Source organism: Sorex fumeus, unplaced genomic scaffold (genome assembly GCF_029834395.1).
Source record: "Sorex fumeus unplaced genomic scaffold, SorFum_2.1 ptg000094l, whole genome shotgun sequence".
Taxonomy (NCBI): domain Eukaryota; kingdom Metazoa; phylum Chordata; class Mammalia; order Eulipotyphla; family Soricidae; genus Sorex; species Sorex fumeus.
The window spans coordinates 49,168-69,401 of record NW_026606151.1 but is presented as its reverse complement, the minus strand read 5'-3'; the positions used below and the strand labels follow the sequence as shown (position 1 = coordinate 69,401).

At 50.5% G+C, this 20,234-nt stretch overlaps 2 protein-coding genes across 2 annotated transcripts; both read left to right on the top strand.

Annotated features, from left to right (window-relative positions):
• The first annotated feature begins 10 nt into the window (after positions 1-10).
• TAP1 (transporter 1, ATP binding cassette subfamily B member) lies at positions 11-9,426 on the top strand. Its single transcript, XM_056132408.1, has 11 exons — positions 11-635; positions 980-1,094; positions 1,230-1,360; positions 3,871-4,076; positions 4,807-5,004; positions 5,686-5,814; positions 5,968-6,156; positions 6,920-7,093; positions 7,307-7,469; positions 7,912-8,048; positions 8,956-9,426. The coding sequence occupies exons 1-11, from the start codon at positions 44-46 to the stop codon at positions 9,166-9,168; spliced, it is 2,247 nt and encodes a 748-aa protein (XP_055988383.1). The 5' UTR covers positions 11-43; the 3' UTR covers positions 9,169-9,426.
• Positions 9,427-10,763: 1,337 nt separating this feature from the next.
• PSMB8 (proteasome 20S subunit beta 8) lies at positions 10,764-14,515 on the top strand. The gene is made up of 6 exons (XM_056132484.1): positions 10,764-10,967; positions 11,677-11,824; positions 12,012-12,123; positions 12,633-12,762; positions 13,786-13,990; positions 14,213-14,515. Exons 1-6 carry the CDS (start codon positions 10,821-10,823, stop codon positions 14,299-14,301), a joined length of 831 nt encoding a protein of 276 aa, XP_055988459.1. The 5' UTR covers positions 10,764-10,820; the 3' UTR covers positions 14,302-14,515.
• Positions 14,516-20,234: the final 5,719 nt, after the last annotated feature.

Below are 20,234 nucleotides of genomic sequence, written 5' to 3'. Positions count from 1 at the left end.
GAGAGCCCCAGATCCGGGGTTACCCGGAGCGTCCCCTGCGCCCATGGCCTGCCCGGACTCCCCCGCTTCCGGCGGGTCCCCCTGCCTGGTCCGAGCGCGATGCGCGTGGCTGGGGACCGCGCTGCTGCTGCTCGCCGACTGGACGCTGCTCCGGCCAGCGCTGCCCAAGCTCGGCTCGCTGCTGGTGCCCAGCGCGCTGCCGCTGCTGCGGCTGTGGACGGCGGGTCTGAGCCGCGGGGCTGCGCTGTGGCTGGGAGCATGCTGCGTCCTCAGGGTCGGTGCCCAGAGCCCGAGCGCAGGAGCCCCGGGCTGGCTGGCGGCTCTGCAGCCCCTGGCGGGGGCGCTGGGCCTGGCCCTGCCCGGACTCGCCTCGTTCCGCGCGCTGCGCTCCTGGGGAGCCGCCGGGGACCCGGACAGCAACAGGCTCCTGCACTGGGGGACTCGCCTGGACGCCTTCGCCCTCTGCTACGCCGCCGCCCTGCCCGCCGCCGCCCTGTGGCATCAACTCGGGAGCCTCTGGGCACCCGCTGGGCGCGGGGGGTCTGGAGACAAGGTGCGCCGGCTTCTAGGCTGTTTGGGCTCTGAGACCCGCCGCCTCCCGTTCGTTCTGACCTTCTTGGTACTCTCCTGTCTCGGTAAGCGCGTGGAAGGGTTGAGCCCCAGGGCCGGGAGTGAGTGAGGGGGGAGGGTGCGGGTTATGGGGGTAGAGCCCAGCTCGGGTTTGAGAAGCGCGCTCCAGGAAGGAGCCCTGCCCCGGGGGGCTGGGTGGGAGTCAGGGGACCTGGGCGCCCCAGCGTTGCTTCAGTGGGCCGCACTGGGAAGGCTTTCCTCTAGGGTGCCATATCGTCTCTCCAGTTTGACCTCACTATCCCCTGCCCCCCGCCCAGGATGGTGGTGCCGGCTGGGTGGGCACATCTGGCTCCAGCTGACTCCTTGCACCTGGCATTTGTAACCGAGGGTCTCCCCACTTTCTCCGCAGGAGAGATGGCCATTCCCTTCTTTACCGGCCGCCTCACCGACTGGATCCTACAAGATGGCTCAGGCACGGCCTTCACCCGAAACTTGACCCTCATGTCCGTTCTCACCATTGCCAGGTCTGGAAACAGGACCTCAATGAAGAGGAAGTTGGGGTTGCCATCAGAAGTTCCCTCCCGTGGGGATACCTGAGCCAGCTCTCTGCTACCCCTTCCCCCTGACGTACCCCCCCACCTTCGTCTCTGTCTCCTCAGTGCGGTGCTGGAATTCATGGGAGATGGCATCTACAACAGCACCATGGGCCGCGCTCACAGCCACCTGCAGGGAGAGGTGTTCCGGGCAGTCCTGCGCCAGGAGACAGAGTTTTTCCAGCAGAACCAAACAGGTCTCTCAGAAGTGCTTTTCATTATGCGTCTGTTGGCTCTCTTTACCCCCATACACCCTCTGCACAGCCGCTCTCTTTCTTCCTTCTCTTTAACCCATACATCTTTCCCGTGCCACCTTGACATTGCATGTGTTGTCTCTGTCAACGAATGAACACGTTGCTGTTTCTTTGGGGGAGGGGGGCGCCCCAAGCAGTGCGTTAGGGGAACCAGGGCCCCCTCCAGCAATTCTCCACCACTTAGCTCATGGGTTTACTGAAATAGCCCAGAGGATGCGATGCTGCTGTTTGAGCCGCCCTGTTGGGGGCACCCAGGCCTCCCCAGGAGTGCTGAGGGCCTCTGGCTCTGTACTTCATGATGCTCAAGGGACTAGGTGGTGCTGAGAATTGGGCCCAGAACTAGTGCATGTTAGGCATCAACTGCTGGATGATCTCCTGGCCCCACATTGTCTTTTCTTATTCTTAAAAAAATTGATTGCAGGCACCATAGTTTACATTATTGTTAATGATACTGTTTCACGTGTTAAGGATAGTTTCACGTGTAACATACAACCCTCCCCCCCAGGGTGAATGCTTCCCTCCATCATTGTCCCAGCATTCCCCCCTCCAACGCACACCTGAGCACACTTTTCCCTCCCCTGCTTTTCTTATTCTTGATAATACTATAAGAGCACACTTTTGTGCACCTTGAGAAAGCTTAGATTTTCCATCTAGGATTTTTTTTTCGTTAATGGCATATGTGTATTTAGATAGAACCATAGCATTTAGAAATTTTTTCTTACCAGGTTCCTCACATTAATTGATTACATTCAATATTTCAACACCAATGCCACCAACATTACACCTTCCCACCACCATTATTTCAAATTTTCCCACCACCGTTCAAACCTGCCTGCCACAGGCAGATTCTAGATAATTTATTTTCTATTGCTTATTAAGAATATCATGAGAGGTCATGCGGCTGCTCTTGCAGCCAAACACTCCTGGAATTCTAAATATGTAAATGGTTGTGGCCCAAAGACATCTCTATAGGGAGCTAATCCATTTTGAGATTCATTTGCGAGTCTGGATCAAGGCCAGTGTGTGCTTAAATATGGCCAGGAGGCAGTTCGTGAGTGTGACAGCCAGGACCCCAAAGGGGCGGGGAGATGGGAAGGGACTAACTGTCATGTGGCCTGGCATCTTCAGACCCTGTTCCTGCGTACTTCGGATTTACTTCTGAAAGTTTGTGGCCACTGGGGGATCACTTGGAGCAGGCGGAGCTGGGATACCCACTCTATCTGATGAACCCCAGTGACATTGACTGGCTCGGCACCAGCCCGGAGAGATCCCTGGCGAGCTTCTGTCTTCTGGGATTCACTGCTGTCTCTCTGGATCAAGGCCAGCGGTGGGCATAAATATGACCCAGAAGAACCACACCATTTTAAAACTTGGAAGTGTTGAGATCACACAGCACAGCTGCCTCATTTTATGGAGACACAAAGAGTGTCTCCTAAGTGCCGAAACGTCCATGGTCACATATGGACAGACAGAGCTTTGTGGTGGAAGCTGGTCTCTTGATTTCTAATCCTTTGTGCATCCTCCAGCTCTGTTCTACGTCCAGCACAAGCTCCTCCCCTCCTCTGTGTGCAGCCTGGGGTTTACATGTTCCCTTGGGAGCAGAAAGCTGCTGGAGAAACAGAAATGTACAGGGACAGTCATTTCCTCGTATTCTTGCGCAGGAGAGAGTTCTGTGTCTGGAGCACATGCTCTGCCAGCAGTAGGCACAGATTCAGTCCTACTAGCAGATGCTCCCCGAGCACTGTCAGGAGTAACTCCCAGAGCACGGAGCTGGGAGTAGCCCTTGAGCAATACTAGGTTGACAACCACACCCTTCCATCTGCCAAAAAGAGATTCTTCTTTTTTTAAAATTTTTTAATTTTTATTAGTGAAACACCATGAGGTACAGTTGTAGAATTACAAATTTTTGTGCTTGGGTTTCAATTATACAATGATCAAATACCCATCCCTCCACCAGTGCCTATTTTCCACCACCATGGGTCCCAGTATCCCTCCCACCCCCCATCCCCCCATCCCACCCTGCCTCTGTGGCAGGGCATTCCCTTTTGTTCTCTCTCTCCCAAAAAGAGATTCTTAGGCCAGACTTTTCCTCTATTACATATTCATGCTTCACCGAGACCCCTCCAAACTTCCCTAAACCCTTCATATTATCTTTTTTGTTTGTTTCGGGGTCACACTTGGTGGTGCCCAGGGCTTAGTCTGAGGGATCACTCAGAGTAAGGCCTGCACTCAGGGGTCACTCCCGCTGGGCTCAGTGGACCATATGTGGTGTAGGGGATTCAACTTGGGTTGGCCGTGTGTAAGGCAAACACCCTACCTGCTGGACTATATCTGCCCACCTGCCCCTCACTTTGTCTCAGCCTCCTTGGGACACCATGCTGACACCTTGTCATTGCTGATCCCTCCTTAGCTGAGCCTCTTGTCACTCTGCTCTCTTCTCCCCACCATGGCAGGTGCCATCACATCTCGGGTGACAGAGGATACATCCACCGTGAGTGAGTCTCTGACGGACAAGCTGAACTTACTGATGTGGTACCTGGTGCGGGGGCTGTGTCTCCTGGGGCTCATGCTCTGGGGGTCACTGTCTCTCACCATGGTCACCCTGCTGGCCCTGCCCCTGCTCTTCATTCCACCGAAGAAACTGGGGAAATGGCAGCAGGTTTGTCCAAGGACTTGTCTCAGTGTTCACAGACCCCTCTTCTAGACTTGTCAAACCCAGTTCCTCTCCGATTTCTTTCCTTAGACTTTCCTGCATGTCACTGATCATCCCTCTTCCCAGGACTTTCTGTCCTGTAGCCTGTGTTCTCAGATGCTCAGTGCTGGTCTTCATATCCTCTGTATTTTATCTCCAAGTTTCTGCTCACAACTCTCTTTAAGAGTATCATCATCTGGGCTGAAGAGTTACTAGAGTGGGTAGGATACTTGCCTTGCATGTGTTGCCTCGGGTTTGAACTTCAGCACCCATATGGTCTCCTGAGCACTGCCAGGAGTGATCCCTGAGCACAGACCCAGGAATAATCCCTGAACACATCTGGGTATGGTTAAATGTCCCTCTGTTCCTCTCAAAAAAGAGCATGATCATCAGCCGTCAGTTTAAAACTATGATCCCTTATGACCCTTCCTTTTCTCTGTATCTCTCTTCTTTGGGCAGGGGTGTTGGGTGCTGGGGGTCAAACCCAGGTTGGCCATGTGTGCAGCAATTCCCCTACATGCTATTCTATTTCAATGTCCCTTCTTTATATCTCTTCAGCATAGCTATATGTCTCCCTTTCTCCTCTCTTCTGTTCTCTTCTCTCCTACGTCTTCTCACTGCTAACCAGGCAGCACAGGTACTAGTGTTCCTGACGGTTTTCCAAACATCTATAACATCTATGGTCCTTGTTCCATAGCACATGGCTGCACAGGTGCAGGAATCTCTGGCAGAGTCCAGCCAGGTGGCCCTTGAGGCGCTCTCTGCCATGCCTACAGTTAGAACCTTTGCCAATGAAGAGGGCGAGGCCCAGAAGTATAGACAAAAGCTACATGATATGAAGACCCTCAATCACAAGGAGGCTGTGGCCTATGCGGTGAACCTCTGGACCACCAGTGTGAGTATCTAAAGATGAATCCATTTTCTTTAGTCTCCCCAAAGACTCGGCTCCATGCTCTGTCCCATGTCCCAACTCTATTCTTCTCTTCAATTGGAAAAGAGGTGGTTGTTTTCATGCTCTCATCCAGATACTCTGACACTCAGTTATCTACTCTTTGTCCTCACCCCCTCACCGTTTTTATACATACTTGATGGTTTCCTATCACTGTGGGGCACAATATCCACCCAGTCCCTGTGTGGTCCAGTTCTAGGACCTTCTTTAGATTTTTGCAAAATATTCTCCATTTTCTTTTGCAAAATGCTCCCCAGGGAAGGTGATGATGGTTACTGTGATCATGATGACATTCTATTGTTGTGGTTTTGGGGCCACACATGGTGGCACTCAGGGGTTGCTTCTGGCTCTGTACTGAGGAATCATTCCTGGTGGTGGTTGGCGGAACCATATGGGATGTTGGGCATTGAACCCAGGTCAGCTGTTTGCAAGGAAAATGCCCTCCCAGCTGTAATATTGCCCCAGCCCATAATGATAAGAATTTTGATTATATGTAATTGAGGAAGACTCCATGGAGTCTTTTCTACCTGTTAAACCTGGTAGAACAGCCTTTTAACCTCCTGATTCTGATTCCTTGAGCTCCCTCTAGAATTTTCTAGCACAGTCCTCTCTTTCATCAATCCACAGATCTCAGGGATGCTGCTTAAGGTGGGAATCCTGTACATTGGCGGGCAGTTAGTGACCAGTGGGTCTGTCAGCAGCGGGAGCCTGGTCACATTTGTTCTCTATCAGAAAGAGTTCACCACAGCAGTGGAGGTAAGGACCCTCTAGTTTCACTCCTAAAGCTTTGCCTGTCCCTGTCCCATTACTGTCTCTGTCACTTTCCTTCCTTCCCCTTCTTACATCATGGTATCCTGGCAAACAGACTAGGCCTCCCCACCTGCTTTCACTGTCTAACTTCCTCTCCAGGTACTGCTCTCCACGTATCCCAGTGTGCAGAAGGCCCTGGGCTCCTCAGAGAAAATATTTGAATACTTGGACCGGATCCCTCACTGCCCAGCCAGCGGTACGCTGACATCTGTAAACCTGGAGGGCTGCGTCCAGTTCCAAGATGTCTCTTTTGCCTACCCAAACCGTCCCGATGTCCCAGTGCTTCAGGTACCACCCACCCATCCTTCCCCCCTAACCAACCATCCCTTCAACCTTGCCATCCAAAATATGCTTTCTGCCCCCCAGACCATGTAAACACACACACACACACACACACACACACACACACACACACACACACACACACCCCACAAAGATCCTTCCTAACCTTCTAGAGATGAAAACAAGGATCAGCTAAGCCAGAGTTTCTCAACCTTTCCTGATGGTGTTCATGGCCCCCTGTCCTACTGTTGGCCTTCTACTCTTGTGCCATGATCCCCCCATTTATGAGGTTTTTCTTATGGCCCCATCGGAATATCCTGGGAGTCCACAGGGGCTATATCCCCCAGGTTGAGAAACACTGATACAATCCACCAGACTGGCCCAAACTCAAGAACCAATGTGGAGCTCCAGGGAGAAGAGAAGGATCAGGGAGAAGGCTGTCATGTCTTAAGGATTATGACGCAAAACTTGCTGTCACCAGTTTTCTATCTTTCCTTCCCTTTTGTGCATCTGCTCTCCTCTCCCCGTTTTCTCGTGGCATCCGGACAGTGGCACAATGGTGCATCGTCTTTGCTGTTGTCTTTGCCTCCCTGAGGAGGTGTTGTCCCCCAGGAATTAAAGCCTGTGCATGTGGGAGGTAGACTTTACTTTATTTCCCCATTTTTGTCTGTATGTCTTTGGTGAGACACTTTGCAATAGGACATGAACTTAACAGTCTCTCTTCAGGGGCCTTAGTGGTCCTGTCATCATGTGACTCTCTGGCTTCCAGGGGCTGACATTCACCCTGCACCCTGGTAAGGTGACTGCACTGGTGGGGCCCAATGGATCTGGGAAGAGCACAGTGGCTGCGCTGCTGCAGAATCTGTACCAGCCCACAACTGGCCAGGTGCTGCTGGATGGGGAGCCCCTTCCCCAGTATGAGCACCGCTACCTGCACACAATGGTGAGCAAAATGGCAACATGGAGGAGGGAGGGCACTTCAAGTAAGAAGAGTGCCTTCACTGAGCGTGACCTCTAAGCACTATAAAAGAGGTTTAGGAGTGATTGGCATAGGTGGAGATGGGGGATCCGAGAGAGGGATTGAACTTGTGTTGGTCACATGTAAGTAAGTGCCCTATCCGTCTCCAGCCCCTGATTCTTCTTTGTATTAAATCAGGTAGCTGCGGTGGGCCAAGAACCACAGCTGTTCGGAAGAAGCTTTCAAGAAAATATTGCCTATGGCCTGCTTCAGAAGCCAACTATGGAAGAGATCACAGCTGCGGCCATGGAGTCCGGAGCCCACAAATTCATCTCCAAATTGCCTCAGGGCTATGATGCAGGTACTGGGTCTCCACCTTTCCTAGTCAGTCTTTGCCTTTCCTTATCTCCAGTGGCCTTGCCTCCATGCACACATTTCTGCTGCCCCACTGACCCACTTGGGAGACATAAGATCTTGTTCTGATGATTCTTCCTTAGAACGGTTTCATCTTTCCAGAACCTTCTCTAGCCAGTTGCACCCATCAATTCTTGGTGGACATAGGTATATTGTGAGTGTGATGTGTGTCACATGTATGGTGTATGATGTGTGTGTGGTATGTGCATATTATAGTGCTTCTTGTGTGATGTATGACATGTGTCCACGTGTGGTGTGTGTATTCTGTGTGTGATGTATGTGTGCTGTGTACATGTTGTATAGGATGTGTGTACGAGTGTGGTATGCATGTGTGTGTTTCTCTTTATGTTGTTGTCCTGCTCTCACACCATTGACTCTTACCTCTGCAGAGGTAGGCGAGGCTGGGAGCCAGCTGTCAGGTGGTCAGCGACAGTCAGTGGCCTTGGCTCGAGCATTGATCCGGAAACCCTGTGTTCTCATTCTGGATGATGCCACCAGCGCCCTGGATGCAGACAGCCAGTCAAGGGTGAGAGTCATCTGCTTGGGGCCGGTTTCCACCCCACTGCCCTCCTCACTCTGCCTGTGTTAGTTAGACCAACTTCATGGTTTCTCAAACCAGTGCTTGTAATTCTTGATTTCTATGAGCATTTCCTCAACATGTTAAAAGAGAACCAGCTAAGGGAGAAGACCTATGAACTCTGCAGGCAAACAAGGAAAAGATCCTATGAATAAAATTAATATTCGTTGAGCTAGAAGCTGCGCAGGTGGCATCTCACTCATTTATCCATTGTGAATGTTGTGAGCTAGGGGTTGTGATCTTCAATTTTCAGATGCTAAAAGATCAAATGAAGATCAGGAGAGGTTGAATAACTTGTTTGGTGTTTGTCAAATTGTTTGTCAATAGTTGACTGGCAGAGCTTGCCCCCAAACTTAGCTCCACTTGACTTTAATATTCATCTTCCTTGCCACTAAGTTACTCTTCCTTAGAACAGAATGCCAGAATTCTCCACCCACGAGTCTTCACTATTTTCTTATAAATTCTGGCTTCCATCCCTCTATTCCCATGTCCAGCCAATGGTCCTTATGAAACCAAAGGTTTGGGGGTGGAGCCATAGTACAGTGGGTAGGGCATTTGTTACCCAGGTTCAATCCCTGGTACCCCGTGTATTTCCCTGAGCACTACCAGTAGTGATTCCTGAGTGCAGAGCCAGGAGTAATCCCTGAGCACCACCAGGTGTGGCTCAAAAACCAATAAAAGAAAGAAGGAAGAAAAGAAAGATAACCAAAAGTCTAGTGGGAAAGCCCTCAGAACAAGAATCCTCCATCTTCTTGGGGTTTCTTCAAGTGGGCAGTGATCCCGTGAATTCTGGAAAGTGGGATGGCTGCTGGGCTGATCGAGGCTCCCAGGTCTGACAGAGTTTAACTTTTCTCAGGTGGAGAAGATCCTGTATGAGAGCCCAGAGCGGGCCTCCCGGGCAGTGCTGCTCATCACCCAGCGTCTCAGCTCAGTGGAGCAGGCAGATCACATCCTCTTTTTGGAAGGAGGCATCATCTGTGAGGAGGGAACCCACCAGCAGCTCATGGAAAAACAGGGTCGCTACTGGACCATGCTGCAGGCCCCTAGTGGCACAGGTGTCCCGGAATGAAGGACTTCGGAGACCCTATTTGTGGTGGATAGTCTGGAAGTGTGACTATTCCCTGAGCTGGAATAGGGGGGTCCCCCAGGAGAAGTTACATCCTAAAGCTGATGCCTGAACTGCCGACCTCTCCAAGCTCCTGCCCACAACACAGAGTTCTTGAGAAACAGGGGTTGAACTCCTTAGAACATACAGAAAGGGAAGATTACTTACTTCCCAAATGCGACCAAAGGTATACACTGTCTTATGTATTGTTGATATTTATAATAAAACTGGTATTTTGTATGGTGGTTTCTGGAGTTGTCAGCACCTTTTGCAGACTGTGATGGAGCCTGATCTTGCTCTCCACCATCCTCAATGTTTACAGCACCCCCAAGTACACCATCTTCTCTTTTATGTTTTTGTTTCTAAGGTTGCCCATTATTTTCTTCTCTCTCTCTCTTTCTTTCTTTCTTTCTTTCTTTCTCTCCTTTCTCTTCCTTCCTTCCTTCCTTCCTTCCTTCCTTCCTTCCTTCCTTCCTTCCTTCCTTCCTTCCTTCCTTCCTTCCTTCCTTCCTTCCTTCCTTCCTTCCTTCCTTATCACCGTGAGATACACAGTTACAAAATTGTTCATGATTGGGTTTCAGTCATACAGTGTTTCAACACCCTTCCTTTCACCAATGTTCATTTCCCACCACTAATGTCCCCAGTTTCCCCATTAGTTCTCCACTCCCCCCACCTCACTCCAACCCCCACCCATAATCACCCTCAAGGATGAACCGGATTAGATGCAGCGCCCTCCAGGGCACCAGCAGCTGCAGCTCGCAGAAGGGTCTCTGTGCAAGAGCGAACGCGGGTGCGGGTTGCGCTGAACGCGAGACGATCAGCTGGGGCCACTTGGTCCTTGCTCTAGAGCTCACCCGGCTCAGGCATCTCCCCAAGGCACGTGGCCTCGGCCTGGGGGGCGGGGCTTCTCTCAAATTTCCTCCATTCAGAGGCCGCGTCCTCGTGACGTAAATGGTTGCTGGGCAGATTAGGTCAGCGGAGGTTGCCCCTGAGAGGCGGGGCTTGCAGGTGTTAAACTTGCACGAGCGCGCGCCCCAGCGCAGGTAAATCGAGGCGGTCTGGCAGGTAGGATCTTACTCGTGGGTGCAGGGAAGGAAGAACCCTGACTCCGGAGCGCCCTAGGAAGAACCGGCGTCCTCTCCTGCCCGCACGCTGCTGGGGTCGATCTGTGCCGACTGGCTCAGGCCCCTCCAGGCTGCACGCCCCTACGTACTCCGACCCTTCCCCTGCTTGAATAAAATGACGCTCCCGCGAACACCCTCTTCCCCATCCCCACATGAAGTAACTCTAGCTTCTTACCCGGCCCCTCCCGGGTAGAGATTGCCCCCCCCGAGGGTGCCCCTGCAAGTCGGGGGGCCTGGCGCCCCCCGGCCGCCCCCCGGGGGTTCTCCCGCAGCCCCGCGCACTCTCTTCCTCCCTGCGCTCGGCCACCGTGACGCACCGTGTTCCCAGCCTCCGTGGGGACGGTGCGGGGCCGGCGGAGGGACGGTCACCCCAACCCCCAACACGACATCCAGGGGCGGCGGGCCGGGGTTGGGGGAGAGTCTGTTCCCTCCCCGCCAGGGCTTTCGCTTTCGCTTCCTCGTCCTGGCCGCGGCCCGCGGGTGCCCACGGCCATGGCGCTGCTGGAGGTGTGCGGAGTCCCCGGCGCGCGGCGGGCTGGTTGGGAGCTCCTGGGCGCCGACTGCGGGGCTCGCCCGGACCCTGGACACTACAGCTTCTCGCTGCGATCTCCGGAGTTCGCCGTGCCGCGGGGACTGCAGGTCGGGGCCGTCCGGGGACCCCCTGAGGGAGGCTAGCAGGCGCGCGCCGACGGTCCCGGGGGACGTCGGGGCCGCGGCTGGAGCACGGAGAGGCGTTGTGCGCGGGGTTGACCCCCGAGGGTGGGCCCTTAAAGTTGGGGACTCACAGGCAGAGGGTGAAGGGGGGCTCCCAGGGGGGGGAAAACTAAGATTTTTCTGCCTTTTCTCCTTTCTCCAAGGCACAGAAACGAGAATGCCTGGGGGTGGGGGTGAGAGGGGGCGCGCGGGAAGTGGGGGCGCTATCCTAGGGTACGGGGGCTGTGCAGTGCCTGGAAACCTGTGAATAGTTGTGGGTCAGCTCGCGTTGGAGTGCCAGCCCAGGTCGCTCACTCTCAGGGATCTTCTGTAGAATGGGGGCTCTGGCTCTCAAGCATATTGCTTATTGATCTTAAGCATAAGGTAAAAGGAACTATGAATGGAACACGCTGAATCGCCCTTAAGTTGATTGGTTAGGGTAACACTTCAGTTCCATCGCACGTATCAAACTAACGCGGTGAGATTCGTGCGCCCCTTCTCCAGGTTCTCACTTCCTGGTAGGGGCCGGTTCTGACGGTGTGTTTCAGTTATAGAGAACTTATTTGGAGTAAGTTCCACTTACTCCAAAAACCCTTTCCTGGAGTCTCTCCTGCTGCAGGAGATTTTCATTCCTCTATCCGGTGATTCTCTTTAGCCCACAGACTTCCTCCAATCTCTGAGCGGTAATGGAGAAAGCAACGTGCAGATTGAGATGGCGCATGGCACCACCACGCTGGCCTTCAAGTTCCAGCAAGGGGTGATTGTGGCGGTGGATTCTCGGGCCTCTGCGGGGAATTACATCGGTGAGTGTGTGTTCCTGCGGACAGGCAGGCGGGGATGGGGGGGGATGGGGGGGTGGGGGGGGGGTCTGCAACCCTTCTCTCAGAAGAGGCCCCAAGGCCTGGACCAAAGTCATAGACAGGTATGGGGTAGGGAGAAAGCTATGGGGGTGAATTCCTCACCTTTCTCAAAAACCTCTTCTTCTCCCAGCCACCTTAAGGGTGAACAAGGTGATTGAGATCAACCCTTACCTGCTGGGGACCATGTCTGGGTGTGCTGCGGACTGTCAGTACTGGGAACGGCTGCTTGCCAAGGAATGCAGGTAGGTCAGGCCTGGCTCCCTTCTAAGCCATGTGTTCCATCCTGAATCCTCCATCGTCGGGACACGGCTCCTCACTCTTTCTCCCTGGGGTAACAGCTTCCAGGGCTAACTCAGTATTTCACAAAGCAATCTTTTGTTCTCTCTCTCTCTCTCTCTCTCTCTCTCTCTCTCTCTCTCTCTCTCTCTCTCTCACACACACACACACACACACACACACACACACACATGCACACACAAACTCTTCGTCCTGCCAATTAAACCAGATAACTTGTCAGCAAAAGCAAATTAGCCAGAAAATTCTTTAGCATTGATAGAGACCCTCCATCTCTTTTGGTTTTTTTGGTGGGATTTCTTCAGGTGGTTAGACACTTAGAATTGCAAATCATGCCTTGATTCCTTTCAAATGCTTATTATTATCTCTCTAATCCTTTGCTGCCAAGTGGGCCTTTCTGCTCTAGCCCCCTCCTTGCCTCCTCTGTCTCTCAGCTCACTGCCCTGTTCCCCACCAGGCTGTACTACCTGCGGAATGGGGAGCGCATCTCCGTGTCAGCAGCCTCCAAGCTTCTCTCCAATATGATGTGCCAGTACCGAGGCATGGGCCTCTCCATGGGCAGTATGATCTGTGGCTGGGACAAGAAGGTGGGTGCTTGGCATTCCCCATACCCCTCACTCCCCATGAGCAAGCTCTTTCTCCTCTGCATACCCCCAATTCCCTGCTTTTCGAGACATGACCCTTCTGTTCTAGAACAGTCTCAGAAGAGACTGGTGATGCACAGAGGTTAATCCTGGCTCATGCACTCAGGAATGACTCCCTGCTGTGCTTGGGGGACCATATGGGATGCTGGGAATTGAACCTGGGTCAGCTGCATGTAAGGCAAACGCCCTACCCGCTGTGCTCTCGCTCCAGCCCCTTCAGACTGTTTCTTGATTCAGATGTCCATTGACACCTACAGCAGATGTGTCTGTTTCATAAGCCTCATGGTCATGATCACGGTCTTCCCGTTGTTCATCAATTTGTTCGAGCGGGCCCAGTAACGTCTCCATCGCTTGTTGTTACTGTATTTGGCATATTGAATACATCACAAGTAGCTTTCCAGGCTTTGCTGTGCGGGCGAGATACTCTCAGTAGCTTGCCGGGCTCTCCGAGAGGGATGGAGGAATCGAACTCAGGTCGGCCATGTTGGCCGTGTGCAAGGCAAACGCCCTACCTGCTGTGCTATCGCTCCAGCCCATAAGCATGAAACAAATATTTTGAAAAATAGCTGATTCTGAGGCCAAAGAGATAGTGCAGCGGGTAGGAAACTTGTCTAGCATGCAGCCAACCCAGTTTTAATCCTCGGCATTCCATATGGTGCCCTGAGCCTGCCAGGAGTGATCCCTAAATGCAGAGCCAGGAGTAAATCCACAGCACCGCCAGGTATGGCCCCAAATCAAACAAGCAAAAAAAAAAAAAAAAAAAAAAAAGCACAAAAACCTTGATTCCAAGGTTGCTTTTCCTCTTTCTAATTTACAGAGTTCCATGATTGACACCAAAGTGCTATCCTAGTTCAAATGTTCCTGTGCTAATTTTCACTCTAGCGTTCACTGTCTTATGATTCTCATCCTCGAGCTTGTATTTTATCCAATTCCAACTGGGAAATAACAACTTTTTGTACCCCCTAGGGTCCCGGACTCTACTATGTGGATGAAAATGGAACTCGGCTCTCAGGAAATATGTTTTCCACGGGGAGTGGGAACACCTATGCCTATGGGGTCATGGATAGCGGCTATAGGTACGATCTTAGCCCAGAAGAGGCGTATGACCTGGGCCGCAGGGCCATTGTTCACGCTACCCACAGAGACAACTATTCCGGAGGCGTCGTCAATAGTAAGAAGCAGCTTTTCCTGGTGTCGTGGGAAGCGGGATTTAGAGTGGGGGGTCTCAGGAGACAGAGTTGCTGGGTGATTTCCAGGCTTAGAAGTGGGGCCTTTGAGCCCAAACAGTAAGTGCTTTCAGTGTGTGCATTGTTATTGTCACTCGCTACGTAATATTGCTAACAGGAACTTGCTGAAGTCCCAGGTGACTCCATGTTTGTCTGTCTGTCCACAGTGTACCACATGAAGGAAGATGGTTGGGTGAAAGTGGAAAGTACAGACGTCAGTGAGCTGATGCACCAGTACCGGGAGGCCTTGCAGTAGCAGCTACTGCGGCTGGGTAGCCCCATCTGGGAAGGCCTGGCTGGTCAGGGGCCTGGGCCAGAGAAAGGGGCCTCTCCTGAGCCCGGAGATGGAGACCAGCCACAATGGGGCCTGGCGTGGTTTACCCTTTTGTGGTTCTCGATTTCAACAAGCATTCTCTCACCCTGCCCCCCAACTATCTGGGTGTTTCAGGAAATACAATAAAGAAAGACGGTTATACATATGTCTGTATGTGGCTGAGTGGATGAGGGTTTGTGGGAGGCAGAAAATAATGGGAGATTTTTCTTGAGAAAAGACTCTAAAACCCTTCCTAAGGAATAAAGTCTCACCACATCTTTCTCCTGGTTTTCATTGCACTTTTGTGTTCCCAGGACCTCAGAGAGAATGATCACTGTTTTCTGTGGACTCTTACCATCATTTTTAATTTAAATCATGGTCTGCTCTGTAGGAATACAACCTGGAAGCACTGTAGGGTTCATTAGGAACTGTTTGGGTGTCTGGGAGGTCACCTGGAATAAATGCTTTTGATTTTGTAGCATGGATGAAGCTATACAAAGAGAGGAGTTCCACCTCACACATATGCAGTGATTCCAAGCACGAGTTCACTTACCTTAAAGAACACTTGGAGATATTGGATATTGGAGGTGAAGAGGAACATTAGGGGTTCAGTTTCATGATGTGTCACGCTCAATGGCAAGGGGACAGGGCCATGATTGAAAAGGAAGAGAGAACTCCATCGAGTGAGGGCAGGAGAAAAAAGATTTAGACTAGAGAAGTGAGACAAACATAATGAGATTTCCTGTAGGAAGGAGGATGGATAATCACCCCACGAGGGGGGCTGGTCCTTGGAAGAGCTTGAATTGGGAAGGAGCTGAGCACAAAACTCATTTTTATTAGGGAAAGATACTTAAAATTTCAGAATAGACAGGGTCACAGGAATTTGAGGAAACTGTTGATATAAATTGGTACTACTTCCTCCCCTCCCCCCCATCCTAACTGAAAGTTGAAATGACTCATTCGCAGTCACACCAAAAAGAGTGGTTTGGGGTCCAGAGAACAAGTACAGTGGCAAGTACAGCCCTTGCCTTGCATGTGGTTGGCCTGGGTTTGAATCTCTAGTGCCATATATGGCCCCCTGAGCACAGAGCTAAGAATAGCCCCTGAGCACTGTTGGATGTGCCCTCCTCCCCTGTTCTCTCCACCCCCATCCAAAAGAGTGATTTAGAAAACAAGTGATCCTCCCTTGGGGACCTCAAAATGGTTTCAAGGTAATTTCCACCTGAGGAGTTATTTGGAATACACAAATCTCTATGACCCATTGAGGCATTCTGGCTCAGGCTGGACCCACAGAAGCTGGATTACTGGACAAATTGGAATGAACGCAGACCAAGAAATAAACTCCATTTCCCCCACCTGCCATGCTAACCTGTTCTCAGCATAATTTGGAGCAGAATTTTATTTATTTATTTTTAACTTTATTTCATTTTTATAAAGTAGTTCACAATATTTGATTACATTTAATATTTGAACACCAATCCCACCATCATTACACCTTCACACCACATTTTGGATGTTTCCATCCTGAACCTCAACCACTGCCCCAAAGTAGAACTGAAATAACTCATTTTGTATTGTTTGTTATGAATAAACCATAGAAAATGGTCCAAAAAATCTTTCCAAAGAGGAGAGTGTGTGAAGATTGTTGTATTTTACCTAGAGGCTATTGAGCCTTGTATAAGAGATTACTAATATGTTGTTAAGGGTTGAGCCTTGTATGCTTATATATATGTGTATATATATGCATATATATAAATTTATTTCCCTCTAAGATTGGTTGCCTTCTACTTTAAACCCTATCAAATGTGGAGCGCTGCTCTTGGAGCATGAGTGGTGTGAGGTATGAGATGTCCAGGAATAGGTTCACTTGGGTGAGGCCCAGTCCAACCATATGGAGAGCGGCTGTGAACCTTTGAGTTCTGGAGATTTTCGGCTGCCGGGGCTGGGCCCCTTGGGGTGGGGAGGGGCTTCACCCGCCCCCTTCAGGGTGCCCTGAATGAAACAGCCTGACACAGGGTCTGATGGCATGGCTGTGGCGAGTCATTTTATGCTGTCTTCTGAGAGATTAATAATGAGTCTCTGGATCATGCCCATTGATGAGCTCATCTGGTGAGAGCCAGAGGCGGTTTGTGGGCCTTACTGCCAAGTTGCCGAAAACAGGAGGGACATGGTTGACAAATATCCATTCCTGGTTCCATTGAACCCAGAGTTTTCAGTCACAGGTCCTGCACTACCTGAGTTTTCTGTGGATTCACTCATGGGTGAGACTCAGGCCGAGCTTGTGTAGAGCGGCTGTGAACATGGTGGTGGTTGGGTTCTGGAGGTTTTCGCCTGCTCGGGGTGGATTCCTTGGGATAGGGAGAGGCCTGGAGCAGAATTTAAGAGACAGCTTTGTTCCAGGTGTTTGGGTTGAGAAGATCAGATCAAGATAAAGGGCCAGGACTGCCTCATTTCAAATTCTGTACCAAAAAATCCTTTAGGTCCTTGTGAGAACAGCTGTAGTATTTGCTTTAGGAGAGGTCCTGTGTTTCTTAAAATACAGCTCTTCAAAAAAAAATTTAGTCAAGTGAAGTTACAAAGTTATTCATGATTAGGTTTCAGGCATACATGTTTCATCACCGATTCCCTCACCAGTCTCCACTTCCCTCTCCCAATGCCCCATCCTCATTTGTCACTCATATATTCATACACACAAACATATATACTATGTATGTATGTACATATATGTATATATGCATCACTTAATCTTATCACTTAACTTCCCGTTAGTCATCAATTTGCTCGAGCGGGCGCCAGTAACGTCTCCATTTGTCCCTGTCGCGTGCTAGTGTAGCCCAATGGCATCTGTTCGCTCCGGGAACATGAAGAGCCTCAAACCTATCGTTCATGATCTTGACGAAGAAGTCTGACCATCTGGTAGGTGGGCGGCCACGCGGTCTTTTGACATCCCGTGGAATCCAGTCGGTAACAGCTCTAGTCCAGCGGTCGTCTTTAAATCTCATTACGTGACCAGCCCATCTGATTTTCGACACCTTGGCAAATGAGACAGCGTCCCTGATTCTTGATCGTCGACAGATGTCAGAACTCCGGATTCTTTCTCTGATTTGAGTGAAACGTGATATTCCAAGCATAGCTCTTTCTATTCTTCTTTGGGAGACCTGAATAGCATTCTCATCTTGTTTGCGTAGGGCCCAGGTCTCTGAGGCATATGTTAATGCAGGAAGAACAGTGGACTCAAAGAGATGTGCCCGGAGCCGGAGGTTCTTCGTCCTCTTAGCTATTTCTTCAAAGTTCTTGAAGGCGTTCCAAGGCGTTCTCTTCCTCCTGCGCAGCTCGGGTGCCAGGTCATTTGTCATGTTGACCTCTCGACCTAGGTACACATAGCTGTTGCATTAGGAGATGGTCGTTCCATTGAGAGCGAATGGGGCCTCAGGAACGAGGCTGTTAAACATTGTCTTCGTAAGATTCAGCTGTAGTCCTACCTTTCCACACTCACGGTCAAAGTCGGCCAGCATTTGTGCCGCTTGGCTGATGTTTGGTGTTATTAAAACAATGTCATCAGCAAAGCGGAGGTGGTGTTGTTGCCGACCATCTATCTTCACTCCCATTCCTTCCCATTCCAGTCGTTGCATGATGTTCTCGAGGGTGGCACTGAAGAGTTTTGGTGAAATGGTATCACCCTGCCGCACCCCTCTCTTGACATCAACGATCACTTCTTTGTAGAATGGTGAGATCCTGGTAGTGAATCCGCAATACAGCTCACGGAGGATCCTGATGTATTGGGCTTGAATGCCCTGATTGGCTAGGGCTTCAATGACCGCTTCCATCTCAACAGAATCAAAGGCCTTCTTTAAATCAATGAACATTAAACAGAGCAGCATCTTGAACTCCCGAGAAACCCCAATGAGCTTGGTTATCGTGTGGATATGGTCGATGGTGCTGAATCCTTTGCGGAACCTGGCTTGCTCGCATGGTTGTCCTTCATCTAGTGTTCTGCCAATCCGATTTAGGATGATTCGAGTGAACAATTTGTAGATGACAGACAATAGGCAGATCGGGCAATAGTTGCCAATGTCATGGATGTCTCCCTTCTTGAACAGTAGTACGGTCCTGCTGGTTTTCCATTGGGATGGAACCTTGCATTCAGACAGGTAGCGAGTGAAGAGCCAAGCCAGTGTATTGATGAGTACTGACGGCAGGTTCTTCAGGTGTTCAGGTCTGACCTTTTCTGGGCCGGGTGCTGTTTGTTTCTTTACCGATGAAATGGCGTGTCGGATTTCGGAAGGGAGAACATTGGGAACGACATATCCATCCTGTGGAATTTGGTATGTCGGCAAGTGGACATGGCTATCGAAGAGATTTGAGTAGAAGTCATGGATAATCTTCTCCATTGCCGTTCTGGAGGATGTGATGGATCCATCAGGACGTCGGAGGGCAGTCATCTTGGTCTTGTAGTTGGCGAAGGACAGGCGGGCATTACGAATACTTTTCCCGGCTTCTGCCGCATCTACCAGTACTTCTGCTCTTCTCTCTTTGAGGTCTTCCTTGATTGCATCTCTATACTGCTTTGCAAGCTCAGATGTTAGCTTGTGGTTGCCTGAGGCATGCGCCAAACCACGCTGGCGAATTAGCTCAAGAGTTTTCGAAGATAGGCGATTTTTTGTGGCTATCTCTCTCTTGGCATTCCTGAACCAGTCGATCGTATTCCTCGTCAATGTTGTCAACAATGGCATCTTTCCATGTTGCCGCAATAGTACCAAAGAGTTCCCAGTTGGTAGTCATTCTGGGAGTTCTCTTTTTGAACTTTGCAGCCCTTTCTCCCCGCTCTGTGAAGTAGAATTTTGCACGAAGGAGACGGTGGTCCGATCCCGTTCGAAATTTTGGGACAACAGCGACATCAGTCAGGCAAAACCGTTAATTGAATATGATGTGGTCTATTTCATTGTGGAATCGTCCACCGGGAGACTCCCATGTCCATCGTTTAGATTCTGCCTTCTGGAACTGTGAGTTACCATGAATGGTCTTGGTCGACATGATGAACTCAGACAGTCTCTCACCCTGTTCGTTCCATTCTAGGCCATGGGTCCCGATGTGAAATTCTTTAGCTGATCTTCTCGGTCCTATCTTGGCATTAAAATCACCCACAATGATCTTGTAGAAGGTGTGGTCTTCTTTATAGAACTTCTCTAGCTCCATGTAGAACTTCTCGATTTCTCTTTCATCATAATGAGATGTTGGTGCATAGACAACGAAGATAGAAACTGCAGGCAGTGAGCCACATCTATTCAAATGTAAACGTCCGATTCTGGTTGTTAGGCATTCGAATGAATCAATGCTCTCGGCCAAGTTTGTGTTGACAAGGACATCGACGCCTCCAACACCTCTTTTATCGCATGTTCCGAGGAACAATTCTTCTCCAGTGTCGAAAACGGCATGGTGAGATTCGTGCCTTCTTGTCTCGGTCAGACCAATGATGTCGTACTTGATCATTTGCGCTTGTACCATCAGGTCCTCGATGGATGCATCTGATGCTAGCGTACGTGCATTGAAAGTACAGACGATCATTTTTGTCTTCCTTCGTTGTGGCAGCCTAGGTCGGCCTTGAGATTTTGTCAGCCTCTCCTTTCTCATCCTTCTCAGTGCTGCCATGTCGGTGAAGCCTTCAGGGTCAGGTGAATGAGACCAGTTGTAGTTACTGGTTTTGGCATATCGAATACACAACGGATAGCTTGCCAGGCTCTTCCGTGCGGGCGGAATACTCTCGGTAGCTTGCCAGTCTTTCTGAGAGGGATACATATGCATACGCATACATATGATATACATGTGTTTATATGTGTGTGTGTGTATATATATATACATATATATATATTGCACTG

Bases quoted from the DNA above. Each gene is read 5' to 3' on its own strand.
- PSMB8 (XM_056132484.1), top strand. From the start codon at position 10,821: ATGGCGCTGCTGGAGGTGTGCGGAGTCCCCGGCGCGCGGCGGGCTGGT. The intron at 10,968-11,676 runs GTCGGGGCCGTC...GATTCTCTTTAG, and splicing joins CCGTGCCGCGGGGACTGCAG to CCCACAGACTTCCTCCAATC. The intron at 12,124-12,632 runs GTAGGTCAGGCC...GTTCCCCACCAG, and splicing joins CTGCTTGCCAAGGAATGCAG to GCTGTACTACCTGCGGAATG.
- TAP1 (XM_056132408.1), top strand. From the start codon at position 44: ATGGCCTGCCCGGACTCCCCCGCTTCCGGCGGGTCCCCCTGCCTGGTC. The intron at 4,077-4,806 runs GTTTGTCCAAGG...CTTGTTCCATAG, and splicing joins AACTGGGGAAATGGCAGCAG to CACATGGCTGCACAGGTGCA. The intron at 5,815-5,967 runs GTAAGGACCCTC...CTTCCTCTCCAG, and splicing joins AGTTCACCACAGCAGTGGAG to GTACTGCTCTCCACGTATCC.